Source organism: Protobothrops mucrosquamatus, unplaced genomic scaffold (assembly GCF_001527695.2).
Source record: "Protobothrops mucrosquamatus isolate PMUCROS unplaced genomic scaffold, P.Mucros_1.0 scaffold_279, whole genome shotgun sequence".
Taxonomy (NCBI): domain Eukaryota; kingdom Metazoa; phylum Chordata; class Lepidosauria; order Squamata; family Viperidae; genus Protobothrops; species Protobothrops mucrosquamatus.
The window spans coordinates 345,568-360,535 of NW_015386355.1; the positions used below are offsets into that span (position 1 = coordinate 345,568).

The following is a 14,968-nucleotide window of genomic DNA, read 5'->3' on the forward strand; positions in this document are numbered from 1 at the left end:
ATCCAAGGTGTTGGACTCTATTGCACTATAAAACATTTACAGACAGTCCTTGTTTAACTACCACAAATGAGACTGGCAACTCAGTCATTAAGTGAAGTGGTTTCTAAGTGACACTGCAATTACTTCTGATGTTATTTCAGTTTTATTTCGCTTTACAAAACTGTGAAGGGCATAATTATTATCAAATTTATGTCTCACCCATCTCGCTGATGACTCTGATAAATATGAGGATTGTTTGTAAATTTATTTTTTTCACCACTGTCCCTAATTGAGGTAGTCACTAAATGAGGACTTAACTATATTTCACCTTTTTTAAAGCCTTTTTCATGGGAGAAAGATATCATAACCAAGTGAAAAATATAAGAAGGTCTCTAATTGATCAGACTAAAGCTGACCAGCATGGTTTTCCCAACAAGCAGCCAACAAGATCTCAAGAAACCGATAAGAAAGTCCAAAGTCAGGAGATCTTCCCTGTGTATTCCCCCTTTCCTTATATTGATTATTCAGAGATAGACTGCCTCTATTCATGAAGGTCCAGTGACATATAACCAGTACCTAACATTCAAAAGCAAATTTGAAGTGAGACAGGGAAGGAATCCTCTTTATCATTCTTGCCATGATGAAATTAATAGTCTAATGTGTAATTATAAAAATCCCCAGCTTGTAGTGGAACAAAGTGTATCATTGCAGAAAGTCGGCCTTCCTTCGTATTGGCACACATATTGTGAGTCAAATACAAAAACAGCGGTGCTCAAATTGTGATGTTGTAAATTACATTTCATCATTTTGGTGTTATTGGGGTTAGGAACATATGTCTGTCTATCTATCTATCTATCTATCTATCTATCTATCTATCTATCTATCTATCTATCTATCTATCTATCTCTCTCTATCTATCTCTTTAGTGCTGCAACATATAAAACAAATGTAGTTTAAGTACCTTGCAAGATTGGGAGAAAAGCAAAAAAATAATAATTTCCTTGTCAGTTGTGTCCAAATTTAGGGCATGATGCTCATCTCCGTTCCTTGGCTGAGGGAGCCAGCGTTATCCCAAAACAATTTCTGTGATCATTGGCCAGTATGGCAATATGCTAAAGGTACACGGAACCCTGTAATCTTCCCACTGAGTGGTACATATTAATCTACTTGCATTTGTATGCTTTCAAACTGCTGGGTGCTAAGGTAGCTTGGGTCTCAAACCTGGGCTGTCAGCTCTCCAGTTGGCAAACTCAGCATCTTTTACCACTAAGCTGGGTGCCCAATGGTGGGATTCAGCCAGTTTGCACCACTTTGGCAGAACCAATAGCTAATTTTTTGTTGCCCAGGCCCAGAATGGACTTCCGGAAGCGGCATCCACACAGAGAACCAGTTGTTCACATATTTGAATCCCACCACTGCATGTGCCCCTGGGAGAAAAGCAAGCTATAACAATTTTGCTTTACCAAAATGGTGGATTGAAATGAGCATAACATTGTTGACTGAAGTATTGCTGACTAAATTTACCCAATCTAATTTTGTAATGGGAAGGAGAAAAAAAAAGATGGTTTCATCTTTTTCTTTTTTTAGTCCAACAACTAACTGCCTAAAATTGCCTAATCTAGAGCTTAAGAGTGATGAGTGAACTTCACTTCCGGTTCATTTCTTCCATTATCATGAAATCCCATTTACTTTCTGTACCACCACAATTAAAGTAGTGTTTTTGTGAAGAGTATACCATAGTTATAAGTAATTATTTGCAGCTAGAGATTTGCATATGAGAGGAGGAGAGGTACAGCAAGAGGACAAGGTGGGCACAGCAACTATTTCTGACTTTTCCATAGAAAGTGGATGCCCTGGCAACATCCTCTTTTCCCATGTCTGAAGTAAGCTTAACGTCATAATTGGTAAGGGCTGGATTTGCATATCATGAAAATACACAATATACTTGGTTTGGTTTTGGGTCAGCCTGTTCTTTAACCCAACAACATATGATTAAACAAATAATGGCATAGTACAACGTGTCAAGCAGTTACATGTCTGCTTGATTAATATAGTTTATTACCCCAAAAATAAGACCTAACCGGAAAATAAGCCCTAGCATGATTTTTCAGGATGGCCATAATATAAGCCAGTGATGGAGAACCTTTTAGAGACTGAGTGCCCAAACTGCAACCCCAAACCCACTTATTTATCGCCGGGTGCCAGGTGGGTGTGGCCCACTGGGTGGGCGTGGCTGTGGTGGTCATGGCAGATTGGGTGGGTGTGGCCAAGGTGGGCGTGACCGCCTCGATGTTGCTCATGGGGATGGGGGAGATCCAGGGGGGCTGGGCAGGGATGGGGGAGATCCAGGGGGTCTCTGGCAGGTGGGGCGGTGGGCAAAGGCTCGTCCTGCGGGGTGAGGCGAGGCAAGACAAGGCAGGGCAGGGATGCCATTGTCACAGGGCAAGGTGAGGCAGGGGCTGGGGCAGCTGCTGCCTGACACCATCGGTCCCTGCACACAGAGGCCAGCGAGCACATGGGTGCTGGGATGCATCCGGCCATGTGGGACCTCAGTGAGTTAGTGGACGGCTGGATGAAGAGGGACAGTTGCCATCTCCGGGGCATGGCGTGTGTGCCCACAGAGAGGGCTCTGAGTGCCACCTCTGGCACACGTGCCATAGGTTCTCCACCACTGATATAAGCCCCATCCCAAAAATAAACCCCTTTTAAGCACGTCAGCCAGATGGACGCATTTAGTACGATATTTCCCCGAATATAAGCCCTAACTGGAAAATATGCCCTAATGCATCTTTTGGAGCAAAAATTAATATAAGACCCAGTCTTATTTTGGGGAAAACTCGGGTACAACTGCAGAAGCCAATGTCCATGGCTTTGATAGGAAGCAAAAAGGAGACAGACACATCTTGCAGTTGATCAAGAGAGCTCAGCTTTTATTGCTTACACATAATTGAAGCTCAAAGATGCTGAACAGATTGTTGATATTTACATATCTCTTCACATCAAATAATTATTTCCAAAGAGATTCGTTTGTGTTACTTATTTGCAAGCAGTCCATGATCAAACATGGGGAAAACATTTTCCTAATAAATAAGTAGTGATGATTAGGTTTTGAACACGCAACCACAGATAACATCTTTCACCAAGAACAGTTCTCTTTCTTTATATTTCTGTTTGTTGTTTTGTTATCATTCCTTTTTTTTTTTTACTATTCCTTATTATAGTTGAAATATTTTAAAAGCAAATGAGCTTTGATTTACTGATGTCACCAAGTAAAATTGCCTTCTACAATTAATCTCCAGTTTCTATTTTTCCTGATTAACCTAGATGGGCTTTCAATCCTATTTTGACTCTGCTTGCTTGAAATGACTGGCTAGGTCTGGACAATGCTGATCTCATTTCATTACTGAAACAAAATCATTCTTGTAGTAAATGTAGAAAGAAAAATAAAGGAATAACGGCACGTTAGGTTGCCTTGAAAATAATGGAATGAAGTTCATCAAAGGACAGTGGACTTTAGCACTACTCTCAGGAAAAGTAAAGCATGGTGAGATGGGCAGCAAACAAATTTAACAAACAAACAAACAAACAAGGCATCTACCCAAGAAAGTGATTGGGGGGAGGAATGTCATGAAAGAGCAGAAAATGACAAGCTATTTAATTCATTATTGTTATTTGATTGTCAGGAAGGGGAAGTCTCTCTGATAACAAAATAGCTTCATTGACCTTCAGTTTTATGTACTTTGATTGCAAAGTGGGTGGGGATGCTATTTTTTTCTACTTTTCCACAACCGTATTTGCCTTCCAAACCATAGATTATTCCTCTTGATATAAATCAATTGAAGATGTTCCTGTAGAGAAGGCCTGGCACGTTAAAACGAGCTTCACGGCTTTCCTGAACCAACGGTAGGAAAACACATAAATCAAGGGGTTACAGGCAGAATTAAAGTAAGCAAACCAAATAAGAACATCAAACACAACAGGAGGGGTAATGAAATCCAGCAGGCTGTCTACCATAGTGTCTAGGGTAAATGGCAACCAGCAAAAGAGGTAGATTCCTACTGCGATACCTAAGGTTTTTGCTGCCTTCCTTTCTCTTTTTGCAGCTCCTGTCTGATGTTTGCTCCCTCTGGGCTTTTTGTTCATGTTGCTGATCTGTTTAGCTTGTCTAGTTGCCACTATAAATATTTTTGTGTATAACCCTATCATGATGAGGCAGGGAAAGAAGAAGACTGGGAAGTTGATCCAGCCCCAGAGTTTGTTGTACAGCAGCTGACAACTCCCAACGCAGGGCAAGTCTTGCAAAAACTGGCCTAGCCCTTCCTCAACTTCTTGGTTGTAAAGGAAGATGGACGTGTAAACCACAGGAACCCCCCACCCCAGGGCTATGTAGATGCAAGCAACCTGTATGGTGAACTTGGTCGGATAGAGCAAAGGATCACAGATGGCAGAGTGACGGTCGACAGAGATAAAACAGAGGTGAAGTATGGAAGTCAAGCAAAAGACTGTGTCCAGAAAAGTGTGGAGCCTGCAAAAGTCATCCCCAAAATACCAGCAGCTCTCCACAGAGCGGATTGTGCTGAAGGGAAGGACCGTTAAGCCCAGGAGGAGATCTGCCAGGGCAAGAGAGAGTAGCAAGAAGTTAGTGGGAGTGTGAAGTATTTTGAAGTGGAAGATGGAAATCACCACCAAGAGATTCCCCATAATGGTAACTAAGACACCAATAGCACAGACCACATAAATGGCTAACTGGACTCCAAAGGGATGGAGGGTTCTTGAGCAGGAACCATTCATCTTAAAGCACAGTGGGACTGGCATAGTTTCTTCTGTAATGGAGATCATTTGGCTTCAGACTGCCTTAAATTTCTTTCTGATATAGCAAACGTTCTGTAAAAAAAAAAAAGGATATATGAATCAAGAGGCAGAAAATGTGACCCCCCCCACACTGGGAAACAATGGTTGAAAGACTGCTACTGTAGCTTAAGGAGTTAAGTGAAAAATGTGTGATCATTCCATTTGATATAATCCCATTGATTCAGCCCTTCTCTTTCTTGATATGTCAAGAATCATTCTTAGTTCTGATCCTTTACCATCAATCAATATGCGTATCTGTTTTATCTTTTACCTTTTTTAATATATATATATATATATAAATGTTGTATATTTGTCCCTTTCTTCCTATTTTTTCATTTCTGTGATGATTGAGACAGTGAAATTTAAAGATGAATTCAGTTTTGCTAGCTAGATGATATGGTCCAGGTGGCACAATGGTTAGAATGCACTATTGAAAGCTAATTCTGCCGACTGCCAGGAGTTCGAGGTTGACTTAGCCTTCCATCCTTCTGACAGGCTCAAGGTTGACTTAGCCTTCCATCCTTCTGAGGTTGGTAAAATGAAGATCCAAATTGTTGGGGGTAATATGCTGACTCTGTAAACAGCTTAAAGAGTGCTGTAAAACACCATAAAGTGGTATATAAGTCTAGGTGCTATTGCTATTGCTATGGCAGCTAGAGATTGTACACAGGTTTACCTCTTCAGCTTTTGAAACAAGATCTTAATGAAAGCAAGGAAGGATTTTTCCAATTTATTTGTAACAGGGCTTTGGAACAACTGGATATTGGAGGGTTCTGCCCAGTAAGAAAAAGAGAAGGGAGAATTAAGATGCACTGTGGGGACTCCTATAAAAGGGAATACTGGAGGAGGCTAAGGGGAAATTGAGAGGATTATCAGAGCTCCTTGTTAAAAAATGAATTTGATTTTTAAAAATTTTTTACAACCATAGAGGGTTGTGTGACAATGTGCACAAGAATGCCAAAGAAGGATTTGTTCAGAGTAGTTTGGCGAAATCCTTGGAGGTGAAGGAATAAAGACAGATGCTACAAGAGTTACAACCTGATTCCAAATGAGGATACTCTTGTCTCTCTCAGCTAAACTGGCCCCAGATTAACAGCAGAAAGAGAAAGGAAACAGGATGTCTTTGTTTGCCCAGACCATCAAGTAAAGTATGTTCTTGTTACCCTTCCCTGTAACATCTGTGACTGAAGATCCCCTCGCTAGTGTTGAAAGAAAAATCTTCATCAGGGTCCAGTCCAAGCCGGGAATAAACAACACGGAGACTGCTTTAGAAAGAGGTTGTAGTTTATTGAAGAGGAGAACCAGACAGAAAGATGGCTCTGGTGGCTTCTGCCTAGGGGCTGGGCTGATTTCTGGAGGCTGGTTTCTCTCCTTTTTAAAGATCTTCTCCATTATTCCTTTGTGGAAATATATTCTGCCTTTTTAATATTTTCCAAATATTTCTTTCTCTGGATTCTTCCCACACTAGCAAACTACCCATCCTGTATGATTTATATTTCTGGGTACTCTAATGTATATCCCTAATGATTTCTACCGTCCCCAGGTTTCCTACCTACAACTTTTTCTTTTCGTCTTCTCTTCCACCAACTATATATTTGCATGATTCTCTCTTCATTGTTCTCCTCCCAACCTTACCAAATTGCTTGTCAGGGTGGGTGAATGGGTGGGGTGCATCTCCTTTTTCTTTTTCCTGTAGCTTAAACAAGACTTCTGGGATGCTGCATACATGCACCCATGCCTACTATCTTCATTTCTCTAGTGGACTAATAAGGAAGGGGGAAAAAACCACACAAGAAAATGGAGAAAGACAGAAGAGAGGAGCTCTGTTTTTTTCAAAAGAAATAAGTCATGTTGAAATTAGAGGCTCTCCAAGCCAGAGGGAATGCTGTGTCCATATGCATAGTCAGGGCTTTTTTTCTCATAGAACGCCCAGAACGGAGTTCCGGCACCTTTTTTGGATGGAACCTTGTAGGGTAGGCAAGGCGGGTTGTATGACGTCTGTGAGTTCCGGCACCTTTTTTTTAAAAAAAAGAAAAAAAGCACTGTGCATAGTAGCATGTGATTGAGCATTTGCTAAATTATATACACACACAAACACACACACACATACTGCTTAATCTTGTATGTCTTTTGCATTGCTGGAAAGTGGGCTTTTTTCCAAACGACAGATAATAATTGATTATAATATGAATGAGAAAGCAAAGAGGATTTTTTTGTTATTTTTAAACTAACAGTGCAAATAGATATGTGTGTGAGAGAGAGATCCTGGTCCTCTCCCTTATGAAAGCATTGTATTTCTCTCTCTCTTTCTCTCTCTCTCTTTCCTTTCAAGCAGACTTTCCTTCATTTTCAGTTACGTGAAAAATATAAATAGAAACCCAACTTGCAGGTAACAATTACAATGCAATTATTCTTTAGCTGATGTACTGACGTACTGTTTAATAATTAAACTTCTAGTTTACAAAACAAATAAGCAGGGATAAAGAATTCTGCAATATAAATAGTGTCTATACTGATTTGGAAATGCAGAAAGGCGGAAGTGAACCTGAATAATGTGAATGTGCAATTGATAGGTATATTAGGAGACATCTGTTTTCAAATCAAACATCTTTTCAGCTCAAGGCAGTATAGATTAAACAATATACATTTGCATTGAAATGAACTGAGTGTGTTATTAAAATAAATCTAAAGGCTTTTTACAGCTGCAAAAAAGAAGGAAGAATGCATGCTTTCTTGGCTTGGGACTGAAATATATAAATAACATAGAAAAAAAAGCTTACCTGCTAGAGTCCACTGCGTTAATTTTCAAAGTCTGTCTTCATTGTGTATCTGAGGAATAGGAAATCAAGTAAGGCCTTATATAATCCAGTTGGAATAATAGGCCTCTCTAGTGAATATTATATTGGAAGGTGTGGTCTTCAACATGTTCATTTAGCAACAATGTGTGCGCAAGTGCCTGGAGGTTTATGGACCAGCGTATTCCTTGCTGCTTAACAAATGATAGCATAATCCTCCAATATACTGTATACTGTAATGACTTGTTCCATTAAAGATTACAGAGCTGCTACATAAGGGACAAACTGCCTATAAAATCTACCATAAAAGTGACACCTACCTCTGAGTCTTGCTGAACTGCAGCTCCTATCATTGCTAGGCAGTACCTCCTAATTATGATTGCTATTTGTTAAGCCCAGTAGTAGCTGCCCAAAGTAGCTGCATCAGTGAGATGGACGACATAAAAATCCAATAAATTAGAGGCAGTAGGCTAATATCACCAGTTGTTGGAATAAGACTGAAGAGACCTAAATGGACAAATATTTATTTATTGTGTTAAGTTTACGTCCTCTCTTTCAAATAGGAACCCAAGGAGGTACAGTATACACTATGGTCCTTCCTGTTTTTTTGCCTAAAACAACCATCTGAGGTACATTGTACTGGGAGAAAATGGCTAGCCCCAAGTCACCAACTGAACTTCCATGGCTGAAGTGGATTAAAACCTGGGTTTTTCTTCTAATCCAGGGGTAGTCAACCTTGGCTCTTTTAGGACTCGTGGACTTCAATTCTCAGAATTCCTGAGCCAGCTTAGCTGGCTCAGGAATTCTGGGAGTTGAAGTCCACAAGTCCTAAAAGAGCCAAGGTTGACTACCCCTGTCCTAATCCAACACATGAACCCTTATTCATTGTCCAAATACATCTGTCTTCTGCTGGTGGACTTCCCATTGGTTGGCAGTCATCATAATTTTACATTCTTAATGGAAGCAGAATAGCAATAGCAATAGCACTTAGACTTATATACCACTTCACAATGCTTTACAATCCTCTCTAAATGGTTTACAGAGTCAGCATATTGCCCCCAACAATCTGGATCCTCATTTTACCAACCTTGGAAGGATGGAATGCTGAGTCAACCTTAAGCTGGTCAGAATCCTTACTTTTCCATCAATATTGTCACCTTACTTATGTTAAGAAGTGACATTTGCATCTTTGGAGGCACTTTTTAAAATTCTCTAAGCAAATAAAAGAAAAAGAATCAGTTTTAGAAGGCTAGCATAACTGAAGTATCCAGTGCTTTTTTTGTAAAAAAAAAAAAAAAAGGTGCACTCACACACATCATACAACCCGTCTTGCCTACCCTACAAGGTTTACTTTTGTAGTTGAAAAAAAAACCCTTCAATTTTTAGTGTATCTAAAAAACTAGGATTTTGTTCAAGGTAAGTTAATACTATTAAGGTTACCATGGACTGTGTGGCTTTAAATTACAAGAAGGCATTTTATTAATCTTTTGGGACATTTACCACTGGCATACCCATTTAGTTTAATGAGTGGAAATGTCAGCTTTCTATGTGGAATGAAATTGGCCCAATAAAACAAAATTTGGTTACTTGTAAAAGATTGAATTATTTTTAAGAAGTTGTCAAACAAGGTGGAAAAATTTACATTTGGAGTTTAATGTGGATATTGACTTGAAACAAATTAAAGCTGAAACTTTGTCAGTGAACAGATTACTTTTAATTTACCTTTAAGTTAAACCCAATTTAATAAATAGATCTGATTAAACCTTATACTGTAGGTCTACCTTTACATCTGACCAATACATAATTAGTATATGTTATTATTATTAATACCTCCAAATCACAAGACATTGGCTTTATTCTTATTCTTCCTCTCTGCAGTTTGAATATAAAGTATAAAAGACTAAAAAGAGATTTTCGTAGACATCCCAGCCTTTGAACTACCCAAGGAACCAAAACAGCAAAGTTTTGCTGTCAGGCAAGCTTCCGTGCCAGCCACCTTTCTTTCCTCTCGCTTCGCATCTTTTTAACCTCACATACACCCCACCTTTGTAAGGGAAGGCAAAAGGCTTGCTCACCCTCTCGTGAAAGATGGCCTCCATGTTTGTGTGTCTCCCACCACCACCATCAGCTTCCACACGACATGGTCCAACCCAGCCAATCAAGCCACACTCTGGCTGTGGTGCTCCGGTGCCTCATGGCTCCTCCTAGAGGAGGCAGACAGTGCCGGAGGGACCCCGCTCACACCGTACTGCCAGCAGGGCATTTTCAAAAGCAAATGAGGATAGGAAGGGCAGCAATAGGAAAAGAAAGCAACTCTGGAAAATCTGTCGAAAAAAGGAGCCAAAACTCTGTTCCAGTGCATTCTATGACAAACCCCCCCCCCTGAAAGTATCTATGGTTGCATGTTATCATACATGTATTGAAAATATCTACGGTATTTAAGTTTCTAAGGTACTTAAAGTTCTTTTTCAACAGATTCATGATTGAGTTTCCTTGTTTTTACATCATCATTGTCATTAAGCATATTACACACATCTCAGCTCTTCATTTTAAGCATCCAATAAGTTTGCGTGCGTAGAAGAGATTTGGTTCTTCAAATTCCATAATTTGGTTGGGAGTGGGATCAGTTATAGAAAAACATGCAGTTCTCCATCATGTTCCTCCCATTCTAAAACTGTGAACAGTGTAAACTATGAATATTGACATAATATTTCTGTTTTACATTGTATGCAATAAACAGTGAAATGTTCCAAGACACATAACTCTCAGATCTACTGTATAAAGTCAAATAGTTCAAAATTTTACAAAATAGAAGGGGAAGTATCTGAGTTCTGGATTTATTAAAACAGATTCCCTAACAATAGGAAAACAAGGAAAACATATAATTACACATAATGGAAGAAAGTGATTATCAGAGGAGCAGATACAAATAGACTGTATATGCTGTACATAACAAAGAAAATGTAGAAATAAAAAACATTTCTTGTACACAACAAGATCTAAGTATCCATTAACTGCCAGGGGATAAAGGAAGAACACATATCAGAGGTCAGTTGCTACCATTAGCCATAGTATAATGTTAATACATTTTTTCAATGTGTATATATTACATATATAAACTAAAAGTTCATTCACATGGTAAGTAGAATTTAGCTTAGGGAAGCTTATGTCACAATAAATCCATTAATCTTATAAATATCACAAGACTGTGCTATTTTTAAGGGTGGGAAACAGTTCCTCCTCTAATAGTGGTGATGTAATGTCACTTAACGACTAAGAAATACCAGCCTTTCAAGGCTGGATTAAGTGGATGAATCATCAACAATGTCGGTCCATATCAAGCATTTGCAGCAAGGAGATTCTTGCAGAAGAATCTTGCCTGAAAATGGACCCTGTCACAATCATTTTAAATGCTCTGTGAAAACATAGATAAAATAAACCATAAAGGATGGGATTACAAGTGGAATTGAAATATCCCACACACAGAAAGGCATTGTACAACTCTTCAGGGGTCATCATATCAATATTTGATGTACTGGGGTCTGTTATGATGAGAAAAAGGAAGGAAGCCTATTTAAAGTAAATGTTCCCATGACAAGCTTTGTTTTCCTTTTTGTGAAAATTTTCCCTTTTGCATCAGATTCACAATGTGAAACACTAGAAATCTGAGAAATTTGCAGGGCATAGGTTGTGTTTTGCAACAAGAAATATATGGAGATACATTCCCACCATCACCATGCTGGGAAGAAAAAAGGCTATGAAGGAAGACATCAATTCAACTTAGAACTAAGGAGAAACTTCCTGACAGTTAGAACAATTAACCAATGGAACAACCTGCCTCCAGAAGCGGTGAATGCTCCAACACTGGAAGTTTTTAAGAAGAGACTGGACAGCCATTTGTCCGAAATGGTATAGGGTTCCTGCCTGAGCAGGGGGTTGGACTCGATGACCTCCAAGGTCCCTTCCAACTTTATTATTATTATTATTATTATTATTATTATTATTATTATTATTATTATTATTATTATTATTATTATTATTATTATTATTATTATTATTATTATTATTATTATTATTATTTCCCACAGCTTATTAAAAGTGAAAGCACAGAATCCATAGCAGGAGGAGGAGGCTATGTATTCCTCAATGAATTCCACATTGTGCTCTGAGTAAACAAGACCCAGAGCAGACAAGATTGAGGTAAACCAACTAATCCCTTAAAAAAAAATCCACCTTGAATTATAGTGATTTTGGTGGGCTAAGGAAGTGGGATGCATACAGTATAGTAGCGATCCACAGAAATGAAGCATAGATGGGGAATGGAAGTAGCACAGAGCATGATATCACAGCAGACAGTGGAGTTTGCAGAAGTCTCCAAAGTACCAATAGGAAACCACAGCCTTGACCACACTGTATGGCACTACTGCAAAGCTGAGCAAAGTCTGTGGAGGCCATGGAGCAGGTCAGTATGTTGGTTGAAGAATGTTTGAAATGTTTGAAATGGAGGACAGAGGATGATCGCTACCATACCTTGCCATCGTTGTTCACTTTTAAGTTGATTTAAATAATAATGCTTATCATTTTATTGTTTTTATTTTGTTGCTTTAATAAGTAAAATCAAATAAATACTGCCACACATCGCTGAGTGGAGATCTTACATTTTTGTAAGCAAAGTATTAATAGACTCAAAGCTCTTATCTCCTGCAGGCTACAGAGACTACTGGAATTCATAATGTTGAGAAACAAGTATGTCATTCAAAAGAGAAGGTTCTGTGGAAAGAGAACACAATCAACAATAATCAGAGCTTGTGATAAATATAGGGACCAATAGTTCCTGATATATGCAATACATACAGAGACCATACATCATTTTTATAAAGGATAGTCCTTTATTTCAGATAGCTGTCATTTATTTATTTTTAATTGAATTGTTTCTTTTCTTAGTTTTGCTCTTGAATTTTCCTTTGTAAGCAGTCTGAAGCATAAACCATTATTTTTTTGTATTGTAATGAACCTCTTTCAGATCTTCTCCCTTTACAGATTTGTTCTTTATTTTTTCCCAAGAAAATTTGATCACTGTAGCAATACATAATGAGAGATCTCCTTGTTTAAAATCACACTACTGCTGTCTCTTGCCAAGGCTTGTATGGGTGAGCAAAGGATAATAAAAAATCTACCTCTAGCTTACTAAATGATTTGCACTAAATGAATTGCAGATTCCACTGCAGCTCCCATTTAAGAGGGAAAAAAACCCTCTTAAGTTAAATTGTGGAGTTAAGAATATTAGATATGTGTACAAAAGCAACTGCACAAGTTCCAGTTCAAATCCTAAAATGGTTCTTCACTGAACCACTGATATAAGGCTCCTTTTTCTGAGAGGTTTTAACCAAAGTAATTTCCAGCAGATTCAGCACCATTATTTTAATAAGATGGAGTTATTGTGAGGTTAATGATAAATGCAGATAAATGACACAGTACTGAAATCCCATGTTACTCACTGGCGGTTTCCTTTTCTTATTTCTTTCATCAGTTTTATTTTTCCAACTGCATCTTGGCCATTAACAGTTACTTTTCAAGGCTATTGACACCTTTTTCCCCCTAATTTCAGACATATCATGTTTTGATCCCACAGGTCATTCAAATAGTGACTTATCTTATTTCACCACTACAGAACATGTTTATGCTCGTGAGGCATACAGATGTCAATTTCGGTATGATTATTATAATATAAATACAATGCATTTCATAAGTTTCATTCAAGGCCTCTGGTCTCCTTTACTCTAATTTTTTAATTTTAAGTGAGATTTAGGTCAAAGAGATGTGTAGGATTGTGCAATGTGAAGTAGGACATAATGAGATGGAAGAGAAAAGGCATGGAAACTAAATGTTCATTCATGTATCTCCTAAGCGTATTCACATATTGGAATATAAAAATATTTTTGGAGTGGATATTTTTGTTTTTGGTCACTAAATCTTCCACTTATTCAGGTTCTTAGCAAAATATTATTTTGACCTGACAGTCCATCAAGAATGATGTCTCAGGACATTGTCTGAGAATGTGCAAGACACTCACTTTCTTAAACAATGGTTCTAGTGAATCACTGGATGGAGGGACACCCCAAGTTCTATGATGGAGAACATGTAGGATTATATATTGCAGACATGTCAAACACAAGGCCCGGGGGCCGGATGTGGCCCGCGAAGTGGTTTCATGTGGCCCGCAAAGCCATCCTGGAAACAGTGAGGGAACGGCCCCTGCTGCCTTGGCCTTGGCCCAGGCCAGCCGGGAGCCAATGTACAATTTTGTGGTGGCCATCTTGACACTTGCCCCGGTGGACCATGCCTTGGCACTTGCCCCGGTCCCACTCCCTTCTGCCAGAGACCCTCAGATCTGTCCCACTCCTGCCCAGGCCCCCCACAGGCACCCTTGATGTGAATGATGTAGAACTGGCCATGCCCACCCAGTAGGCCACACCCACTCCATCCACACCCACCCAGAAGGCTGCACCCACTCTGGCCACACCCACCCAGCCTCCCAAGGGCAATCGCAATGCTGATGCGGCCCTCAGTGAAATTGAGTTTGACACCCCTGATATATTGTGTGCAATTGTACTTTATTGCATTGCATTCCATTGCAAATCCTGAATTAATTATTACTGTTATTATTAATATTGATGTGGGTGCATGTATGTATCAACCAGATTCATATTGTGGTTTACAGTTTACAGCACTTTCTAGTTTCTTATCAAGTAAGAACACCAATCAACAGAAGTGTTCTGGCAAGCAGTATTCTGCTGAGCAGTTGACTCTGTGAAATGCAAAAAAATAAAAGCACAACTTATGGCAGAACAAAGTACTTAAAGTTCAGAGAAAGCAATGTAAAAAGAAGGTACTCTTCAAATAAGTGAGTTTCTTTCAAGAGGATGGGTTTTACTGTTAAATATTTCTTCGTAGCATTGCACTATTCCATGTAAAAGATTGTTGCAGACTGAACCAGCTTACTTCACAATGCTGCAAATGAATCTGTTTACAATTAAATCTTGCTTGTTATGAAGAAACAAGTATAAACTCCATTTATACTTATGAAATAAAAATTTAAAATAGAGACATTGTTTTTAAAAGTTTGCAAGCATTTTGATTAACAAAGATTTTAAGGAATCTTTTAAAGAAAAGAATATTGTACTTTATTAATCATTTACACAAGTATGCTCATGGATACATTTTGCATACAACGTTAAGCTGGAAGGATTAAAATTTCAACTGTTTATGATTTTATTTCAGAATCTCCCTGGAAAATAGCATCATGCTTCCGGTTTAAATAACATAGATTCTGCATATACTTG

The 14,968-nt window shown here is 38.7% G+C and overlaps 1 protein-coding gene and 1 pseudogene across 1 annotated transcript; both read right to left on the bottom strand.

The window, feature by feature from the left end:
* Positions 1-3,792: 3,792 nt before the first annotated feature.
* TAAR5 (trace amine associated receptor 5) lies at positions 3,793-4,818 on the bottom strand. Its single transcript, XM_029287263.1, has one exon. It carries the CDS (start codon positions 4,816-4,818, stop codon positions 3,793-3,795), a length of 1,026 nt encoding a protein of 341 aa, XP_029143096.1.
* A 6,125-nt stretch (positions 4,819-10,943) lies between these two features.
* Positions 10,944-13,042, bottom strand: LOC107302641 (annotated as a pseudogene).
* Between the last annotated feature and the right edge of the window lie 1,926 nt (positions 13,043-14,968).

Coding starts and splice junctions, on each gene's coding strand:
- TAAR5 (XM_029287263.1), bottom strand. CDS start 4,818: ATGATCTCCATTACAGAAGAAACTATGCCAGTCCCACTGTGCTTTAAG.